The sequence below is a fragment of the Eschrichtius robustus genome, chromosome 15, assembly GCF_028021215.1.
Source record: "Eschrichtius robustus isolate mEscRob2 chromosome 15, mEscRob2.pri, whole genome shotgun sequence".
Taxonomy (NCBI): Eukaryota; Metazoa; Chordata; class Mammalia; order Artiodactyla; family Eschrichtiidae; genus Eschrichtius; species Eschrichtius robustus.
Genome location: NC_090838.1, coordinates 95,287,447 through 95,307,817, shown reverse-complemented (window position 1 = coordinate 95,307,817; position 20,371 = coordinate 95,287,447). Strand labels below are relative to the sequence as shown.

Genomic DNA, 20,371 nt, shown 5'->3' with positions numbered 1-20,371 from the left:
GGGACTGGCAGGAAGGGACGGGGGCGGGGGCGGAGGCCACGCCCACCTAGGCTCGGCCACGCCCATCAGGCCCCACCCCCCCCCACTCCCGGAACCGCCCGCCCGGATGTCGGCCCCGCCTCCAGCTAGGCCCCGCCCGCGTCGGCCCCGCTCCCGGAACTGCCCAGCCTCCAGCCCCGGTCCCCGAAACCATCCGCTCGGAGGTCGACCCCGCCTCCAGATAGGCCTCGTCCCCTGGACCGCCCCATGTCGGCCGCGCCCCGATGTCGGCCCCGCCCCGATGTCGGCCCCGCCCCGCCTTGGCTCTGCCCTCCCCTTCAGGCCGCCCCGCCCCGCGCGCCGAGGCCCCGCCCTAGCGGAGGCGGACTCTGTCCCCGGGCTTGAGGGCCCGGCCCGGTCGGGGTGCGGGGCCGGGTCGCCCTCCGTCCTGCTACGCTGTCCCCGCACCTGAATCCCGCGGGCGGGGTGGCTGGGCGGGCGGTGTCGGTGCTGATGTGAAGTCAGCTCCGCTCTGACCCGGTGCGCGCTGTGGGGCCGCTGCCGGAGCTGCAGCAGCGCTGAAGACCCCGTTTACGGAGGGTTCTCGCGGAGCGTTCCGGGGAACCCGGTGAGCCCCGAGGGGTGGCGGTGCTCCTTACGGAGGACTGCAGCGGGGGTGGGTGGCGTGCGGCAGCGGAACAGAACTGGCCACACGCTTGTACAGGGAGGGCCCATGCAGTTTGTTTTTAAGAGTAACTGAGGAAGTTTGTTTAACCAGGACATTAATTAAATAAATCACGGTTTCTACACATAATACTACACAGATGTTAAAAAAATAAGAATAGCCAACAAGCACATGAAAAGATGCTCAACATCACTGGTCGTCAGGGAAATGCAAACACGCGCAGGGTGTTGTGTTCGTTGAGAAACTGGGGCCCTGGTGCACTGCGGGGCGGAATGTACATTGGTGCAGCCACTGTGGAGAACAGTACGGAGGGTCCTCAGAAAACTAAAAAGAGAGTTGCCATATGATCCAGCAATCCCACTTCTGGGTATTCATCCAACAGAGTTGAAAGCAGGGGCTAGAGGAGATACTTGTACACCAGCATTATTCACAAATGCCAAAGGTGGAAACAGGTCCATGGATGGAGAAATGGGTAAACAAAATGTGGTCCATCCATACAATGAATATTATTCAGCCTTAAAAAGGAAGGGGGGCTTCCCTGGTGGCGCAGTGGTTGAGAATCTGCCTGCCAATGCAGGGAACACGGGTTCGAGCCCTAGTCTGGGAAGATCCCACATGCCGCGGAGCAACTAAGCCCGTGAGCCACAGCTACTGAGCCTGCGCGTCTGGAGCCCGTGCTCCGCAACGGGAGAGGCCGCGATAGTGAGAGGCCCGCGCACCGCGATGAAGAGTGGCCCCCGCTTGCCGCAGCTACGGAAAGCCCTCGCACAGAAACGAAGACACAACAAATCCATAAATAAATAAATAAAATTAAATTTAAAAAAAGGAAGGAAAAGGAAGGAAATTCTACAACACGGATGAAACTTGAGCACATTGTGCTGAGTGAAATAAGTCACAAAAAAGGACAAATACTGTGTGATTCCACTTATATGAGGTCCCCAGAGAAGTCACGCTCATAGAGACAGAAAGTAGATGGTGGGGGCCAGAGGCTGGGGGAGGTGGAAGTAAGGAGTTTTGATTAACAGGTACACTTTCAGTTTTGCAAGATGAAAAAGCTCTGGGACTTCCCTGGTGGCACAGTGGTTAAGGATTCACCTGCCAATGCAGGGAACACGGGTTAAAGCCCTGGTCCTGGAAGATCCCGCCTCCCGTGGAGCAACTAAGCCCATGAGCCACAACTACTGAGCCTGTGTGCCACAACTACTGAAGCCCGCGCCCCTAGAGCCCGTGCTCCGCAACAAAGAGAAGCCACTGCAATGAGAAGCCTGCGCATCGCAACCAAGAGTAGCCCTCGCTTGCCGCAACTAGAGAAAGCCCGCGCGCAGCAACGAAGACCCAGCGCAGCCAAAAACAAATAAATAAATTTTTTAAAAAAAGATGAAAAAGCTCTGGAGGTTGGTTGTACAACAATGCGAATATACTTGACGCTACTGAACTGCACCCTTAAAAATGTTTAAGGTCAATTTTATGTTATGTGTATTTTACCACAGTTTAAAAAAAATAAGGCAGATGATTTGTAGTAATAAAGAATGACCTCTGCAATATATTTTAAGTAAGGAAATAATGAAAGGGAGAAAAGTTTGTTTAGTATGCTGCCGTTTGAGGGAAGAGAAAAGGGAGACACGACCCACAGGCACACACACACACACACACACACACACACACACACTCACCACTTGTATATTCAGAAATATCTGGAAATCTTAGATATGCAAGAAACTAGTAACAGAAGTTGAATCTGTAGAGGGTCTAGGGATTAGAAAGAGGGGAGAACATGCACACAAAATATATTTCCTTAATGGAGTATTATAAATTCATTAAAAATTCAAGTTATAAGACAGTAGTAATTTGAGAAAATATGCAGTGTGGTTAATTGTATGGGATAAGTTAAAAATTTTATATACAGTGTGTGATTTACAACTGGTTAAGAACGCTTAAATATCAACAGTAGTTCTGATTTGTTTGGAGAACAGTCTATGTGATGTTTTCCTACATTTCTTTGTTTTCCAGAAAAGAATATGTATTAATTTTTAAAGAAAAAAATAAAAATATTTAGAGACTTGTACTTGTCTTGATATCTCATCTCCCAACAAATTTCATCTCCCACTTCTTTTCGAATAAAGAGTTGGGGTTGTTTTGCATATATATTCCAAATGTTCCCCAAAATAAGAGATTAATTTTCATATCAATTGCTTTGCTTAATTGTTGTTGTGGTTATATTTTATAAAGCAGTTTTCTTTTCATGGTAGCTTGCTTCCAACATGCTGTAGTTTGTGATCTATTAATCTTGCTGTCACTTCAGGACACTTGGCTAAAAACTGGCTACCTCTGGGTCTCTAATTGGTGGTTTTAAAGCAGTAGTGCATTTCATCATAGTTATCCTGTCTGTGGATGGTTATCTGGGCGAGCTGCTTCCGTGGTTGACCAATGCCTGTCACAAAGACGGAAAAAAATATTGTCTCTTGGTCTTAAATGTTAAAAGTGTATTTCTTATTGTCCATCTTTCCCTGGAGTCTCTCGGGATGAAAGCACGATGTCTCCAAGACGGCTTCATTCATTTTTGTTTTGACTCTCATTACTCAGCTTTTAAAAATGAAATTTGGTATTTGTAAGTTTATGTGTTATACGCATGTGGATACACATTTACACACAAAAGGCATATGATTGGAAATAGTTTAGAGGTTGTATTCACAATAAACACTTATTTAATGTGGCTTTTCTCTTCATCCTCCATGAATCTCCAATAGACAAGTATATAATAGGAGGACAGGGAAAACAGTGTTTATCTGTCCAGAAATGGTGGGTTAGTTAGACAGCTTTTTCCTGCATCCTCAGGTGATATATACTCATCTCTTTTCTGGCTCCATAGCAGAAAAGCTCTGCTCATACGTGATGTGTCCTGGTGGAGAGGGAAGGGTGTGGGCTCAGGCACATCCGGGTTCAAATCCTCCCAGCCACCTGCTGAGTGGTTTACCTTCTCCCTGCTTCAGACTCCTCCTCCTCAAAATGGAAATAATAACAGGGCCTACTTCAAAAGTTTGTTAGAGGATTAAATAAGATTCACCTTTCAACAAATATTGGTGCCAGGCACTGTTCTAGGCACTGGGGAATCAGTAGGGAAAAAAAAGACACAATAGAAGCACTGAGAACAATGCCAGTTACATAGAAGCATAACAATTGTCAACAATGTTTACTATTCACGAATTCAAACATTACATAAACATGTAACTTATCAAGAGACAGCATATTGTAATACCTGTGATCTGATGTTGCAGAGATAGTAATTGAAAACAGGTTGGTGTCTGTTTTCCCAGATGTTTTCTATACGTTTAGCCACCGTGTATGTTTTCTTAAATGGCACTATATATACTACTTTGCATCTTAATATTTTAAAAATATATATCCTGGACAGTCTTCTACTTCAATACGGATATCTCTAGTTCATTCTTTTTAACAGCTGCACCGTATATTCCATTTATTTATAGATCAATGGATCTCGGCCCTGGCTGTTAGAATTACCTGAGAAGTTTTTAAAAACTGCCAATGCCACTCGGATTGACAGATACATGCTACCATATATAAAGTAGATAAACAGCAAGGATTTACCGTATAGCACAGGGAACTATATTCAATATCTTGTAATAACCTATAATAGAAAAGAATCGAAAAAAAAAATATATATATATATATAACTTGTTTCCTCTCACTGTCCTCACACCAATTTCTTCTCTAATCTGACCTCAGCTCTCTGCAGGCTCCAGTGGATCCTTTGTTGCTAAGTCCCACGGGCCGCTGGTTCCCAAACTTGAGTGTAGACCAGAACCGCACAGCGTGCATGTTAAACCCTGCCTGCTGGGCCTCTGGCCTGCGGTTCTGATGCAGGGGGTCTGGGTGGGGCTGAGACTCGCATTTCTAACCAGCTGCCTGGAGATGCTGTGGCTGCCGTCTGGGGAGCACACCTTGAGAACCACTGAGTAAAGGGAATGAAACGATCCGATTTGCAAGCAAGAACAGGCACATGAAAAAATAGAGTCCTAATTGGTTTTAACCCTAGGGGGAAAGACTTGTTAATCATTCTACTATTGTTAGTAATTAATGCAAGGCCCTTCTCACATCCTTTCCATTCTCTTGTTTATCAATTTAACTTAAATTTTCTTTCATTATTTCTTTCCCGTATTTTTTCCCTTCACACTCATGCCCTCCTTCCCCACTGCTCCCAACTATAAGGAAGGATTCTCACAGTTTTGGTGTACGTCCTTTCTTTTGCTTATGTTGTTGGAGAATACGTATGGTGGTTTGTAAATGTCCACGTTACGTTACGTGAGGGGTGTTTGGCCGTCGGTCTCGCTGTCTCTTGCTCTGCCCTGTGTTGAAGCACCACCTGCACACGAGCCTCTATTTCAGGCACTACTGTAGCTCCGCAGACCCACCTCCACGCCGCCTACAGGTGGACACCAGCTTGCTACCCCCCTCCCTGCTGTGGGGGGATGGACGCTTAGACGAAGACTCCCAGGCTCGAGCCTACGGCCTCCTGAAAACGCCCCATTTCATGTGGAAGAAACAGCCCGGGGCCAGGGGACATTGCACAGGGTGCTGAAAGGTGAAGAAGGCTCGACTTTTATACAGGTTCCTGAAACGCTGCTCCTTTGAGCTACACAGGGACCAGCCCCTCCCCCTCCCCCTCGGGGCCATCTGCCACCACGAGGTCAGTGCAGTCCCAGCAGAAGCCAGTCTGGCTTCGTGTGTCCCCTGGTGACGTACGTCCCACAGTGTCACGGCCGGGGAGAGGCTGGTCAGGAGGGCGATGGGGGTGTGTGTGTGTGTGTGATCACTCATGGAGGAAAACACGGCAAAGAATGAACCACAATGGTAATAACGGCTTCCTCGGGGTGATCTTTACACTGCTTGTATTTTTCAAGTTTTAAACTTTAGGGACATGGAACTGGTTGATCGTTAACACTTAGTTCCTGACACACTTTCATCCTTGGTCCATTAATGGCTCACTTTCAGTTCATCGTTTTGTTACATAGTTGATTATTTTTAATAATGTAGTAAGAACCCATGAAAACACTTAAAGAAAAGCTAGGTCTTTCATAATAATTTACATAAATACATGGTTACCCACTGGAGCCATCCTCTTCCCTCGCTCCATCCAAGGCAGCTCTCATCCTGAATTCCTTGTTTACCGTCTCCTTGCTTTTCTTTTTATGTAGTTTTATTGAATCTATATGAATTCTTGAACATACACTCACATATCTGCAAACAAGCAACTAAAATTTTAGTTTGGTTTAACTTTATACAGAGAATACACTATATAAAATCTATTAGAACTTATTTTTTATCAGTTAATATTATGTTGCTAAGATTCATTGATATTGTTCCATGTTGCTGTAGTTAATTTGTTTGACCACCGTGTGAATATATCACAATTAATTAATTCCACTGTTGCTGGGCTCTGGGGTTATTCTAGGTTTTTACGATTGTGAAGTGTTCTCCTACGAACATTCTGACTGTTTACTGTTGTATATATGCTGGAATCTCTCTTAAATATTTATCTCGGAGTGAGTAGAAGATAAGGCCAAGCCACTTTTTAAAGTGTTTGCTCCAAACTACTGATCTCGAAGGCAAACATCCTCCCCGACACTTGGTGTCACTTTTTCCTTTTGCCAATAAAATGGGGATAAAAAGGTATTTCAATTCCCCAATCAGGCACTTCCCTGGTGGCACAGTGGTTAAGAACCCACCTGCCAATTCAGGGGACACGGGTTGGAGCCCTGGTTCAGGAAGATCCCACATGCCGCAGAGCAACTAAGCCCGTGCGCCACACTACTGAGCCTGCACTCTAGAGCCCGTGCGCCACAACTACTGAGCCCGTGCGCCACAACTACTGAAGCCCGTGCGCCTAGAGCCCGTGCTCTGCAACTAGAGAAGCCACCGCAATGAGAAGCCTGCGCACCGCGACGAAGAGTAGCCCCCGCTCGCCGCAACTAGAGAAAGTCCGCGTGCAGCAACGAAGACCCAACACAGCCAAAAATAAATAAATTTAAAAAAAATCCTTTATAAAAAGAAAATTCCCCAGTCAATGATGAGATTGTCTATTTCCTCATGCATTTGTGGGCAGTATGTGATTCATCTTTTATGATGACTCTGCTCATCTTTTGCATAAGTTTTGGTTGTGTGTGTGTGTGTGTGTGTGTGTGTGTGCTTTTCTTATTGATTTGAAAGAGATCTTTTTGCTCATGATATTGTGCTTTTATCAGTTATGGTTATTGTGACTATCTTATCCCAGTTTATAATTGTCTTTTTACTTTCTTTAAAGTGTTTCTGAGAAACAAACAAAAAAACCCAACCTTACTACAATCCAATTTATCAGTTTTTTCTTTAATAGTTAATGTCTCAGGCATCTTTTTCAAGAAATCTTCTCTTGAAACCCCAAGTTTTAAAAGGTATTCCTCTCTATATTCTAAGAGTTGTAAAGTTCTGTTGTTGACATTTAATCCTTAATCTATCTAGGGTTGTTTTTAAATTTTAGTTATGATAAAATACACTTAACAGAAGGTTTACCATCTCAGCCATCTTCAAGTGTACAGTTCACACGTGTCAAGTACATTCTCACTGTTGCGCAGCATCTGCAGCGTCCGTCTCCCGACTCTTTTCATCTTCCCCCACGGAAACTCCGTCTCCATCAAACAACAACTCCCGCCCCTGGCCCCTGGCCCCCACCACCCTACTCTCTGTCTCTGTGAATCTGATGACCCTAGGGAGCTCATGTGAGTGGGATCGTGTAGGATTTTTCCTTGTGTGTCTGGCTTATTGCACTCACCACAATGTCCTCAAGGTTCACCCATGTTGTAGCCTGTGTCAAAATTGCATTCTTTTTTTAATTTTTAAAAGTAAAAAAAAATTTTTTGGCTGCGCTGCATGGATGTAGGATCCTAGCTCCCCGACCGGGGATCAAACCCGTGCCCCCTGCGTTGGAAGCGTGGAGTCTTAACCACTGGACCACCAGGGAAGTCCCCGGAATTTCCTGCCTTTTTAAGGCTGAATAATATTCTATTGTGTGTATGGACCACATTCTGAGTTGATTTTGTGTGTTGTGTGAAATAGCAGAGTTGCACGTACATGTGGGTCTGGCCTGGCTCACTATTCTAGTCCATTGGTCAGTGTGTCTTGTACCCACACTATATCCATGTACTGCCTTAGTTACCGTGGTTTTGTATGATTGCAATATTTGATGGGGCCAGTCCCATGTCCTTGGTTTTGTTTTTCAGAAGTGCCCTGGCTGTTGCCTGTTCCTCTTAATACATACAGTTCGCTATCATTTTATCAAGTCCCATAAAAAATCCTATTGCAGGGAATTCCCTGGCGGTCCAGTCTAACTAATTCCTGGTTGAGACTCTGAGCTCCCACTGCAGGGGGCACGGGTTCAATCCCTGGTTGGGGAACTAAGATCCCACGTGCCACGCAGCCGAAAGAAAAAAAAAAAAATCCTATTACATTTTGCTTGAAATTGCTCTGAATTTATGATTAGGGAAGAACTGACATCTTTATGATATTGAGTCTTTCTACTCATGAATATGATGCATTTCTCCATTTATTTAAGTCTTTAAAAATATATTCTAATAAGTTTTGTGACTTTCTGTCTAGGGGTGTTCCATATCTTTTGTTGTATTTATTCCTAGGTATTTGGTATTCTCTGATTTACAATGGTGTCTTCTCTGTATTTCAGTTGTTTGCTAACAGTACAATAAAAACAAAACTGACCTTTTACATATATTAATCTTATAACCAGCCAACTTGCCAAACCCTCCTAAGTTTTCTAATAATTTATCTGTAGATTTTGTTTTTAATGTAAGCCATCTTATCAGCTGAAAATAATGTTTTACTTCTTTTCCAGATCATATGTCTGGGATTTCTCTTATTTTACTGCACTATCCAGGGTGGTCAGTGCCACGTTAAGTAGAAGTAATCCTAGTGAGTGCCATGTTATTTTTTTTTCCTTATTTTAAAATGAATGATTCTAACAGTGTCCAGTTAGGATGACATTTGCTCTTCATTTTTCATTGATACTCTTTCCTCCTATTTTTAATTCACTAAGAATTTATATCAGTGTTATGTTGAATTTGATCAAAATGCCTTTTCTCTTTTCATCTGTAAATGTAATAAGACATATTTATGTATTTTCTAATATGAAAACACCCTTGCATACTGAGGATCCACCCAACTTAGTCATGAGGTATTATCTTCTTTTATACACAGTTGGATTCAATTTGTTAATCAAATTTTGTTTAGAATTTTTGTAGCTATATTCACTATGAAATGGCTTGCAATGTTCCTTTCCAATTATATCTTATCTGTGGTATCAGGGTTTATGCTGGCCTTATAGAGTAAGTTGGAGAATATTTCCTTTTTATTGTCTGAATAAATCTGTATGAACTTGGGTCAATTGTTACTTGAAAATTTGGTGGGACATGCCTGCAAATCCACTTGGACTTTGTGTTTTCTTCTTGAGAAGATTTTAAACACCATTTCAATTTCTATTGTAGTTACAGGGTTATTCAAGCTTTTAAAATCTACGCAATCATCGCACACAGTAATACAGAGTAAATTTAAATTTTAAAGAAATTGTTTTATTTCATCTCTAAAGTTTCACAATTGTTATTTATATTATTCTCATATCTTTTAAAATTCTACTTTATCTATTATGTGTCCCCTGTTTATTAATAAAGTTGTGTCATCTCTCTGCTTCTCTTGGTCAATCCTGCCAAGAGTTGTGTCTATTTTACTACTTTTCTCAAAGAACCAAGTTATTTTTCGTACGCCTTTAAAATCTCATGTGTATTTTATACTTACAGTATATCTCAGTCTGGAATAACTACATTTCAGTCTTTCAATATCCACATATGAATAGTGGCTACTGTATTAGACACAGAAGCTCTAGAACAAAGGAGTTCGTTCTAAAATATTTCAAAGTCGTCATATATAAGGCAGTTTGAAAGCTGATCTGAATGATTCCTCCTTTTCCAGGAAAGGAAGCAGAAATAGTGCAGTCATGAAATTAAGTTAGCTGCATACTTTATGGGTCCCAGGAGAAACGCACAAGGCCAGAGAGAGTGATCTCAGTCAGAAACTCAGAATGAATCATAAGAATTAAACATTGGACAACGTCCAGTGGTTAACACGAGTTTTCAGCTTACAATGAGATCACTCTATACCATAAAATGTGCTTAGTGTAAGAGGTATTACGGATACGTTGTTCTACAGACACTACAGATCCATACTTTGTGAAGGATGGTATTTCACTCTTTGGGAACTGTATCTTATAATCTTAAACTGCACTAAAATAAATAATATAAACTATCTGTTACATTGCTCAGAACAGGTCTGAATTCTAGCCTCTACTTTGGTTATAAGAGAAGTAATAAAAATCATGCTTTTGTATACAAACAAGGTATGGAAAGAAATAAATTGTGAATAACAAGCAGTGCTCTTAGCAAAGGGTGGCTCTTTTTAGAACCTGGTACAGTATGGGCACAAGGTCTGTTTACTAATTGTTTTTCATGTTTATAAATTTTCTTAATTTTAAGAAGAATCCCTTTCACTGAAAGTCTGTGGTGTCTTCGGTTTTCTTCCATCTTTGCGCCACTAGACTTAATGCACCACTACCCCTCCCACCCCGTGCAGTGAGTCACATTTATACCTATGCTCAGACAAAGCAACTGGGAAATACATCACGGGATAATGTAGATACTCTGAAGCCAGGCAGACCAGGCTTCACGCACAGATCCACTTCCTCGGGGAAGTTACTAAGAGTAAAGACTGAAGTCGAAACAGAAGTGTTCTCCAGGGAGTGTGGCCTTCTGGTAATCTACTGGGGTAAGAAAAGGAGCAAGAAGGCATGGCCAGTTCTCAAGGGCCCCCCCTAGGAAAGCGTACCCTGTATCTTAGCCAGCAACAAGTTAAGAAACAGCATAACATTTAACGTTGCTCAAAAGCCAAACAAAACCCAAACACCTGCTTTCTTCTAAGTTACCAAAAAAGATACAAGAAACACAGCTAGCAGAAATCGCAATATCTTGGATAAACTACATTTTAAATTGCTTTTGCTAATTAGGAAAGCAGTAACAGAAATGACCTAAATGTCATTGATATTAATTTTAAAAATATTTAATTTTTGCATTTAGAATTTAGTACATCCCTCAGAAAAGAGCTGTAGCCACAAACAATGGTTTCACTGGATAACATTAATGTTAATCTTCTTGGTAATGACAGTGACAAGAGTGTGCTGAAACTAGTCTGTAATTATACATTGAAAGTGGAAAATAAAAACATCTAACATTTATTGTATGTGTCCTATGTCCCACATTTATTGTATGTGTCCTATATGTCCCAGATAATGTGTTGAGTCAGCCTCTGACTGCACCATTTCATTTAATCTCATGAGATTATTATTTTTATTGGAAGATAAGGAATGAGTTAGTTGCAATGTAACAGGAATTATACAAATCAGCAAATCTACAGACAGAAGGCAGATTAGTGGTTGCCAAGGGTGGGATGGGTTACTGGGGGAGAGGCTAACAACGGGTAGGGAGTTTCTTTCTGGAATGATGAAAACTGGGGATGGTTTCACAATCCTGTGACTACACTGAAGCCATTCAGCTGTACAGTCTACACAGTGAGTTTTATGGTAGGTAAATTATATCTCAATATTTTTAAAAAACACAATGTACAGATTATGTAAAAAAAAGAAAACTGTGTGCTTCAGGTGTGTGGGAAAAGAATGCATAAAATGAACATGTTTGCCATGAGAAAACCATGAATTTATTGTTGATCCTCTTTCATTTACACTCTCACCCACTTCTCCCTCCTGCCATATTAATTTAGATCAAATGTGACTTCAATAAATATTTCAGCATGTTTTTAAAATAATTCTTTTTAAACCTAAACATGATCAAAACTAAAAAAGCTAAAAAATATTTCCTTAATATCAAATATGTTGTCAGTGTTCATGCTTCCATTTCCAACATCTTTTTTTTTTTCAGTAAAACTGTTATTTTTTTTTAAATTGGAGGATAGTCGATTTACAATGTTGCGTTAGTTTCTGCTGTACAGCAAAGTGACTCAGTTATACATACACGTGTATCTACTCTTTTTTAGATTCTTCTCCCATACAGGCCATTACAGAGTATTGAGCAAGAGTTCCCTGCGCTATCCGATAGGTCCTTATTAGTTCCAACATCTTTCGGTAACAGTTTATACTCATTAGCTACATCAAATAATCTATTAGTTCCACTTTTTTTTTTTCCGAGGAGAACCCGCATCTGGAACCTTGTTTATTCGTCCTCAGCCTCTTGGCCGCTGCCCAGCCACCATCCGGGGACCCGGCTCAGTGCTCTCCCGTGTCGAGTCTCTGCTCGGCGGCTGCTGGTTTACGTGCTCTTCTCCCTCTGGAGTACATTCTCTCAAAGGTTCCTTAGAAAGGACACGGGAAGTCATTTGCTTTGTGGTTTTTGTTTCCAGTTCTTAAGGATCTGAAAATGCCTTTCTCTTTCCATTTAACTGAGAGCTTGTGTTTACAGAATTCCAGGCTGGAAATCATGTTTCCTCAGAATTTTGAAGGAAGTTCTCCAGTGCCTTGAGGCGTGCAGTGCTGCTGTCGAGAGGTCTGATGCAGCTCCCCTTTCCCTCCTGTGTCCTGCGTATGTGACTTGTATTTTTTTCTCTTTGGAAACCTTTTAGGAGCCTCTTTTTCTCCTAAAAATTTACATCGATATTCCTGTTTCATTCATGTACAGATCTTCCTCCACTTACCATGGGGTTATGTTCCACTAAACCCACTGAAAGTGGAAAACGCGTTCAGTACACCTGACCCCACAAGCGTCGTAGCCCAGCCCACCTTAAACGTGCTCAGGACACTTACGATAGCCTGCAGTTGGGCAAAATCATCTAACACGAAGCCTGTTTTGTAACAGAGCGTTTACTGTCTCATGTAACTTGTTGAATTCTCTACTGAAAGTGAAAGCAGAATGGTTGTCAGTGTACCGACTGTTCACCCTCTGGTCGCGGGGTGACTCGGAGCCATGGCTCCACTGCCCAGCAGCACGGCAGGGGCCGGACCACGTATCGCCAGCCTGGGGGAAAAGAGCCAAATTCAAAATTCCAAGTACGGTTTCTACTGAATAGGTATCGCTTTCGCACCATCAAAAAGTCAAAAAATCTTAAGTCGACCCGTCGGAAGTCGGGACTGTCTCTGCTGGATCTTTGATCAGCCCTTTATTTTGAACTTGTCTTTTAGTTGCACAAAGCTTTCTTGCAATATTTCTTTGAAAATTTCTACTTCCTTTATTTTCAGAGACCAGAGACTATTAAGTTCTGAGCTTCCTAGATTAGAATATGTCTGCTTCTTTTTGTTCAATTTTTTTTTTTCTGTTTGAACTTTAATATCACGAGCTCATTCCATATTGTTAATTGAAGGCCCTAGAACTCTTGGCCCAGGTTTCCGTGATCTCTGCGCGTCAGCTTAGCCTTCTTGGCGCTGGGCTTTGGTGGGCTTTCCCCGTTCCTTCTGGGAATCCGGAGCCCCTGCGTTTACACGCCTCAATTCTGGATGCACAGACATGCTGACTTGACTCTCGGCCCCAAGTCCTCACCCTGAGAGAATCTAGGTGGTTTGGCTCAGGTAGGGCCCTGCACCTGGTCCAGGTGACTATGGCTGGGCCTCCCTGCATCTGTATGGTGTGTGTGGGGAAGGGGCGGTGACCGTCCTCAGAGAGGAGGGGTGAGGGCAGACTCTGGAGAGGTGGGTGGGAGTGGGCCCATCCTCCAAGGAAACCAGGTGGTCACCTGCATTACTGAACCTGAAATCACGTTTCCTCACCATATTCAGCATTCGACTCACAGGAGCCTTTCTTTTTTTTAAATAAATTTATTTATTTATTTATTTATTTATTTATTTATTTATTCATTTTTGGCTGTGTTGGGTCTCGTTTCTGTGCGAGGGCTTTCTCTAGTTGTGGCAAGCGGGGGCCACTCTTCATCGCGGTGCGTGGGCCTTTCACTGTTGCGGCCTCTCTTGTTGCGGAGCGCAGGCTCCAGACGCGCAGGCTCAGCAATCGTGGCTCACAGGCCCAGTCGCTCCGCGGCACGTGGGATCCTCCCAGACCAGGGCTCGAACCCGTGTCCCCTGCACCGGCAGGCAGACTCTCAACCACTGCGCCACCAGGGAAGCCCCAAAATATTTATTTATTTATTTTTGGCTGTGTTGGGTCTTCGTTTCTGTGCAAGGGCTTTCTCTAGTTGCGGCAAGCGGGGGCCACTCTTCATCGCGGTGCGCGGGCCTCTCACTATCGCGGCCTCTCTTGTTGCGGAGCACAGGCTCCAGACGCGCAGGCTCAGTAGTTGTGGCTCACGGGCCTAGTTGCTCTGCGGCCTGTGGGATCTTCCCAGACCAGGGCTCGAACCCATGTCCCCTGCATTGGCAGGCAGATTCTCAACCACTGCGCCACCAGGGAAGCCCTATTTTTTTAAACAGTAACAACTTGAATGTCAGAACTTGATTCTTTTCCCATGTAAACACATTTTGAATGCAGGAGAAAAACATTTCCCTCCTCTATATAACCAGATACGTAAACAACCAAATGCTTTTTAACACTCACGGGTGAAAATCAGCCCAAAGACACCGCAAAGTTGTAGCAGGTTGTCCTCCTGGGCTTATGCCGAAGCCACAGCTGATTTTCAGACACCAAATCAAAACACAACAGTCTTGCACCAAGTGCCACCACCACGTTCCTATTTAGTCACACGTGAGCGTTTCTGTGTGCTCTGTTTACCAAACAGCAACGTTGTTGTATCTTCGTGGGAACTCTTGGATTCATCACTGGCTAACGTGGGGTAAAGGACCCGGCGCCGCTAGTGAGTACTCCGCTTCTGCCTAAAGGAATGTCATTCTCCACTTACGCTGTCTGGAGCATAAGCAGAGCTCGCTGCACAAGAAACCCTCACACCACCGAGGCCGGAACTTGAGAGGTGCCCACGGAAAGGCCAAGGTGGCCCGAGTTTCAGCCGGAAGGTGGGTGTCAGATGCGGCAGGCACCACCGACCCAAAGGGCGACCTGCGTTCCTCCAAGCACCCAGGGTCTGAGGTCCCGACTGGTAAAGACAGCAGAGAAGGAACCCAAGATTCATTTCATAAAGCAACTCAAAGTGCCCAGGAGACCTCTGCTAATAGAAGATTAGCAGGCATAACAATGCAACACGTTTAATAGAAATATTAATCATGACATTTCCTCTCATTGCTGAAACCAGGGAAGGATACCCCTTTTGTAATCAAAGTAATAAATTTTTTTATCTTGCAAAAAGCCACTTTTGTTATTATGTCCATAGGTAGAGACTATATTTCAAAACAAGTTGTTATAGATTTCAAAGAGGCCTGGACTTGCAGAGACAGTGAAATTTATTTAAATACTGTGACAGTTATAGCGCATACTGCTGGCATACTCATATTCCCAGCTTATAAAGGAAAAAACTAAACTTAAACTTTTAAAGTCAGCTCTGAAATAGATGCATTTCATTAATACATTCACTAGTAGGTCTGTTCTTCTAAAACAGGAGGAAAGACAGACATTGAGATTTTTGTTTAAAGAACAAACTCAACATGTCAGCAGCAAATTTCAGTTAAATTAAATTGGAAACCAAAGTTCCCAGTCACCAAAGTACAAAGTCAGTTCACCAGCTGAGACTGAAGATCGGAGTATGAGCTGGAAGCTGAGAGAGCTTCCCAGAGCATACTGTGAGGCGACTTTTTCACAAAGAAACTCTGCAACTAGCATTCTCACGTTTATGATTTAAGGACACGTGTTTGATGGGCTCCATGGAATATTCAGAGGCGCCCAGGCAGATGACCCGCACCTAGAGCTGCTCTCGGGGGCTGTGCGATCTCCCAGGGCCCCATGCAGCACGCAGCGACCTGTCCGCTGGGGCCGGGAGCACGCGGAGCCGCAAGCCGGCGCCCCGGTGAATGGTCATCTGGGGACACGGCCCGGGTCCCGCCAGACTCCTGGCGCGGAAGCAGCTGAAGCACAGCAGGAGCCTGGGCAGGGCCCCAGGGCCCCCCCCACCCCCACGGGAACGTGGCGACCAGGGCTTCTGATCTGATCCCAGAACAGGTTTTGAGGTAATATACTTCAGAGAAAAAAGAACAGCTCATTTGAAAGGAAATAACGAAATGAATCACATTTTAACTTAGTCTCGTAACGAACGGCAGCACATTCACTTTACATTCCTGTCATAAAGACGTCAGCGTTACTGATAAAGCATTTTCCTTCACACTTTAACTCACAAATTTTCTCTCATAATTTGTCACTAATAACAATCTATCTGCAAGTCTGACCTGTGATAAATGGTCTTCAAACATTATTTTAAAAGCCTAAATCCCAGCTGGTACAGGACCAAAATCTAGTTTAACTCCAGAATTCACAGTGCGGCCCCGACACAGGTGGCCTGAGGGTCCAGAGGAGGGAGTGGGGTGGCCTCGTGGCCCCTGGGTCTGGCAGCAGCGGGAGGGGCAGGGTCCCTGGGCCGCAGCCCCTCCCACACTCCACCTGCTGGAGTTAAACCCATCAGACACACGTATGGACACACACGGAGACGTGACTTACGTACACACGCTTCTGGACAAAAGAACGACAGCCATGTACGTGAACCTTTTTTGCCGAATGGATTCTATTTGGTTAATAAATAATGCTTTTCCCTTCAGTCTATCGAAGTCCAGACCAGCTGTGCAGATAGGACGCCCAGCCGGAGGAACGGGAAGCATTTTCCTCCTCACCTGTGGGGTGCAAAACAAACGTGTTAATCTTCTCACACCGCATTTCCATGCTACAGACCTGTCTGTCCTTACGCTTGCAGCACTTCCTGTCTGTCTCAGACAGTCCCCGAACGCATCCCGAGCAACAGCACGCAGCCCTGGGAGCCGTGGCCGGCTGGGAGCGCACGTGTACAGAAGCAAGGCTCAGTCTTGTCAGCCAGGGGCTGAGGTCCTGACGCTGCACAGAAAAATGCTGTGTGACTCACTTCCTGGGGGAGCAAAGCCGACGTATCACAAGTCATACGTCAAGTAGGAAAGACACACGCAGTCTGTGAACCTGCTGGGACCTGACACGCAGGGAGCAGGCGTGTTAACACGTTCACGGCCGGCAGAGTGCCAACCTTCCCCGCCCAGCAGTGCCCCCTGCACGCTGCTCGTGTAGGGACCAGGGTGGCGCTTTCTGTTGTCCTTCCTCACACAGAGGCTGGAAGTTTTCCCCTGTTCACAGAAAAGTGCAACTGCCCCAGAGAAGGAGAGAGAAGACTCTAAGAGCAACCAGAGAAAGGAGACACGCTGCCTCACTGCCTTCGAAGGAGTAACAGGCCCACAACGGCCTTCTCAGCAACGAATTCGCCCCGCTGGAAATTCTCCGCAATGCACTTCGGGTGTAAGGAGAGCTTTCTAGCGGAAGGTCCGAGAGGCAGGTAGGAATGTACGCTCCACGCACGGTCCTGGGCCCCGGCAGCCCCACTGGGACACTTCTCTCCCACGGCCCTGTGGGGAATGACTCCCGGGGGGTGGGTAGGGTGAGGACGTCTACCACGTGATAAAAAGTGCGACACAAAAGGAAACTGTGTTCGCGGGCAGAATTCAACGCTAGGATCACAAATCCAATTTCAAAGAACTGGAAGATTGAACTGGACACTGCCCCGTTGCCCGCTGCGTGAAAATGACGCAAACACACCACGGCTGCCCTGAAACGTTAGAGCCAGCTTTTCAACCCTACTCACGGGGACACACACGGCAGAGCGCGTCCAACGGACAGAGTTTCAAAGCTCTGGTCTGCGCCCCAGGCGCGCGCACCTTGGGCGGCGGCGGCCAGCCTGGCCTTCTCCTCGGGGCTGAGCTGCAGCATCGTGCCCACGACGGGCAGCAGCCGCGCCCGCTCGCTCCCCGGCTTCAGGAGGACGAACTGCAGCAGCACGTTCTTCAGGTACTCCAGGTTGGCGGCCGACTGCTCTCGCGCCTGGTTCCTCTCCAGCCGCCGGATCTCACTCTTCAGAAGCTGGTGTCAGAGAAAGGAGTGCAGACGGGTTAACACAGCAGACTGGACGCACGCGGTCTTCTTCTCTCCCCCGAAACGCCCCCAAAATGACAACAAAGGAGCGACCAGGCTGGGAGCAAAGAGCAGATGAGAAACATCAAGAGGCTCCTGGAAGTCGGGAAGCAGGCGCCGTGGGTGACGGGGCCCAGGGGCCCGGCCGCAGAGGGAGCACCGCGCACGGTGGGAAGCGGGGCCGGGGTCGAGACCGGGGACCGGGGCGGGGGGATAACGCGGGTCGGCGCCGCCTCCGCGCTCGGCAGAAGGGGGCCAGGGCTCAGGGCTCTGGGATGACAGACTGTGGGCCACACCCACCGCCATCCCCACTCCCGCCCCCGCCCGGCAGGCAGGCAGGGTGTCCACAGCCAGAGCCGCCTCAACACGAGTAGCACGTGACCAAACAAAAGTGGAGCCCAGGACAGAGAGACAATTCACAATGAATGTCAATCAGAAACTAACAGAAAAGAGGGCACAGGACGATGTGAAAAAGATGCAGGATGGTGAATATTTGAGGAAGATTTCTGGGTTGAAACAAATAAAAATACATGGTTACATCTTATCATTTCAGGTTAGTCTATGAAAGTTGGCCAACTCTGTCCTCAAACATAGGGTCATTTAAAAAAGTGACACTAAGGTCTAAGAAATCATGGGACAATGTCAGTCTGTGGAAGCATAACATCTGAATAGTCACTCAGGTTCTGGGCTACTTAATGATTTTTTAGCTGTGATAAAGCTTTGACAATATGGGAAAACGTTATTTTATGTATTTTATAGAAATGCATACTAAAATAGTTAGAGGTGGGATGTCATGATATATACAATTTACTGCAAATAACCGAATTCACTCAGCATTAAAAACATAATTTGACAAGGACAGCCTCTGGCCCTACACTGAGGTAGGACCATCTATTTGGAGAAGCAGGTCCAGGGCAGAAGCAGGCGCTTTTCAGACAGACACAAGTTTGAACTTTCTCCACCCTGATCAGCTTGTTCTCACCCAGAGATGATGAGGATTAAATACGATAACATAATGTAAAGTGCAGGGCCTGGCTTGTGAGAAGAGGTCAATGAACAACATGACTGTATTACAGAGAGTTCGGGTGCAAACAGCTGCGTAATCCTCAACTGCCTGATTCCTACACGCTTACAGAGTCAACTTTAAACAGGAAAACCTCCCATGCCACTTTGCCACTAATTGGAAGTGCTCTATGGTCCATGTCTGGAATTTAGGGACTCACATCCGTTCAAGTTTTACTCAAGCAAACGTGGAACAAGGACTTGTGAACAGCTGTCTAATCTCTAAATCAATTCGGGCTTCTTAGAAAAAGTAGGAATTAAAATAGTCTTTACATAAAAGATATAAAAGCCAAGACTATTTCTCCATTTCAGGAACGTAACATTGTAAGGGATCAAGGTGTGATGGACGCATGAGTGTGTGTATGTGTGGAGGGCTTCCTGGAGGTGGCGTCCCGCCCTCACCTTAATCTGCTCCATTAGGATGGCGTTGGTGGCTTCTGTTTCCCGAAGCAGCCCGTTTAAGTGGTCGGCACTTTTTGTGGTGGAACTGAGCTTTTGAACCAATTCTTCTTTGGTGAATTCAGCGTGCCAGGAAGCAGGCTCTGCAAGGAATTGCCCCAACAATTAATTTCCAAAATGAGGGGTCACAGGCGAAGATTCCAAATAAGAAAATACCCAAGTACTGACACATCGCTCTGCTCTCCGTCCCCCATGGCCCAGTTAAAAGGCTGCACATGACAGAGGTAAGACGGACTCTGCCGTGGAGCGGGCCGCCTGCCTGGACACAGGCTCGACGAGCTCATTCTGGAAGCTGTTGGGCCAGCGTGCAGGCACCAATTTACTGGTTTCATCCTCCTACATCTGTTAATGTCCCGAGAGCTGGTGTCACTTTACTTATAAAGAAGGAAGTACCAGCAGTTACTGATCACTTAAATCATGGTCTCTCGCAAGGATTTTCTACCAGGGAAGGAGCGGTATTATTACTCAAATCTAATACACGAGGGAAGAGGCTCAAAGTCAACAAGTAATTTTGGCAAAAATGGCAAAGCCAAGTCTGATTGTGGAGCTGTGGCCACAGCGTACGAGGACTAACTCTTGCTGGGGGACAAGGGACCCATCACAGTCTAGGGCTGAGGACACAACTGGTCCTCACTCCAGATCCGGGAGCCTCCGAGATGACGAACAGAGTCATCTGAACTAGGAACATTCATGTGCATTATAGGTAAGAAGAAAACAGTCCAAAACTTTACTACAGTTAATAAGGCAAGTTTAGCATGACCACTTCATCAAGAGGAACAAACGGAAACTGTCAGTTTTTTTAGAAGGGTGAGAGAAATTTATCCTATTTCTACCACCACCACAGAACTTCCAACCATCTATTTCTGGCTCAAGCTGTGGGCGGAACTTTTTATTTTGTTTAAAAAAAAATTTTTTTTTTTTGGTTTCATTCTGCAGGAAAGTTTTCCATTTGAAAAAGGGTGGAATACTGAAAAAAAAATTTTATTAGAGGAGCTCAAAAAAGCATTTATAAATCAGAGTAATATTAGCTGGATAGGACAACAGA

The 20,371-nt window shown here is 45.2% G+C and overlaps 1 protein-coding gene across 1 annotated transcript in view; it reads right to left on the bottom strand.

The window, feature by feature from the left end:
• Window positions 1-15,098: 15,098 nt before the first annotated feature.
• Window positions 15,099-20,371, bottom strand: part of GCC2 (GRIP and coiled-coil domain containing 2) — a 34,494-nt gene continuing 29,221 nt past the window's right edge. The window contains exons 21-23 of the mRNA XM_068564024.1: window positions 19,270-19,409; window positions 17,553-17,754; window positions 15,099-16,490 (exon numbers count right to left, since the gene is read on the bottom strand). Coding sequence (XP_068420125.1) covers window positions 16,420-16,490; window positions 17,553-17,754; window positions 19,270-19,409 — 413 coding nt within the window. The 3' untranslated portion in view covers window positions 15,099-16,419. The remainder of the gene's footprint in view (window positions 16,491-17,552; window positions 17,755-19,269; window positions 19,410-20,371) is intronic.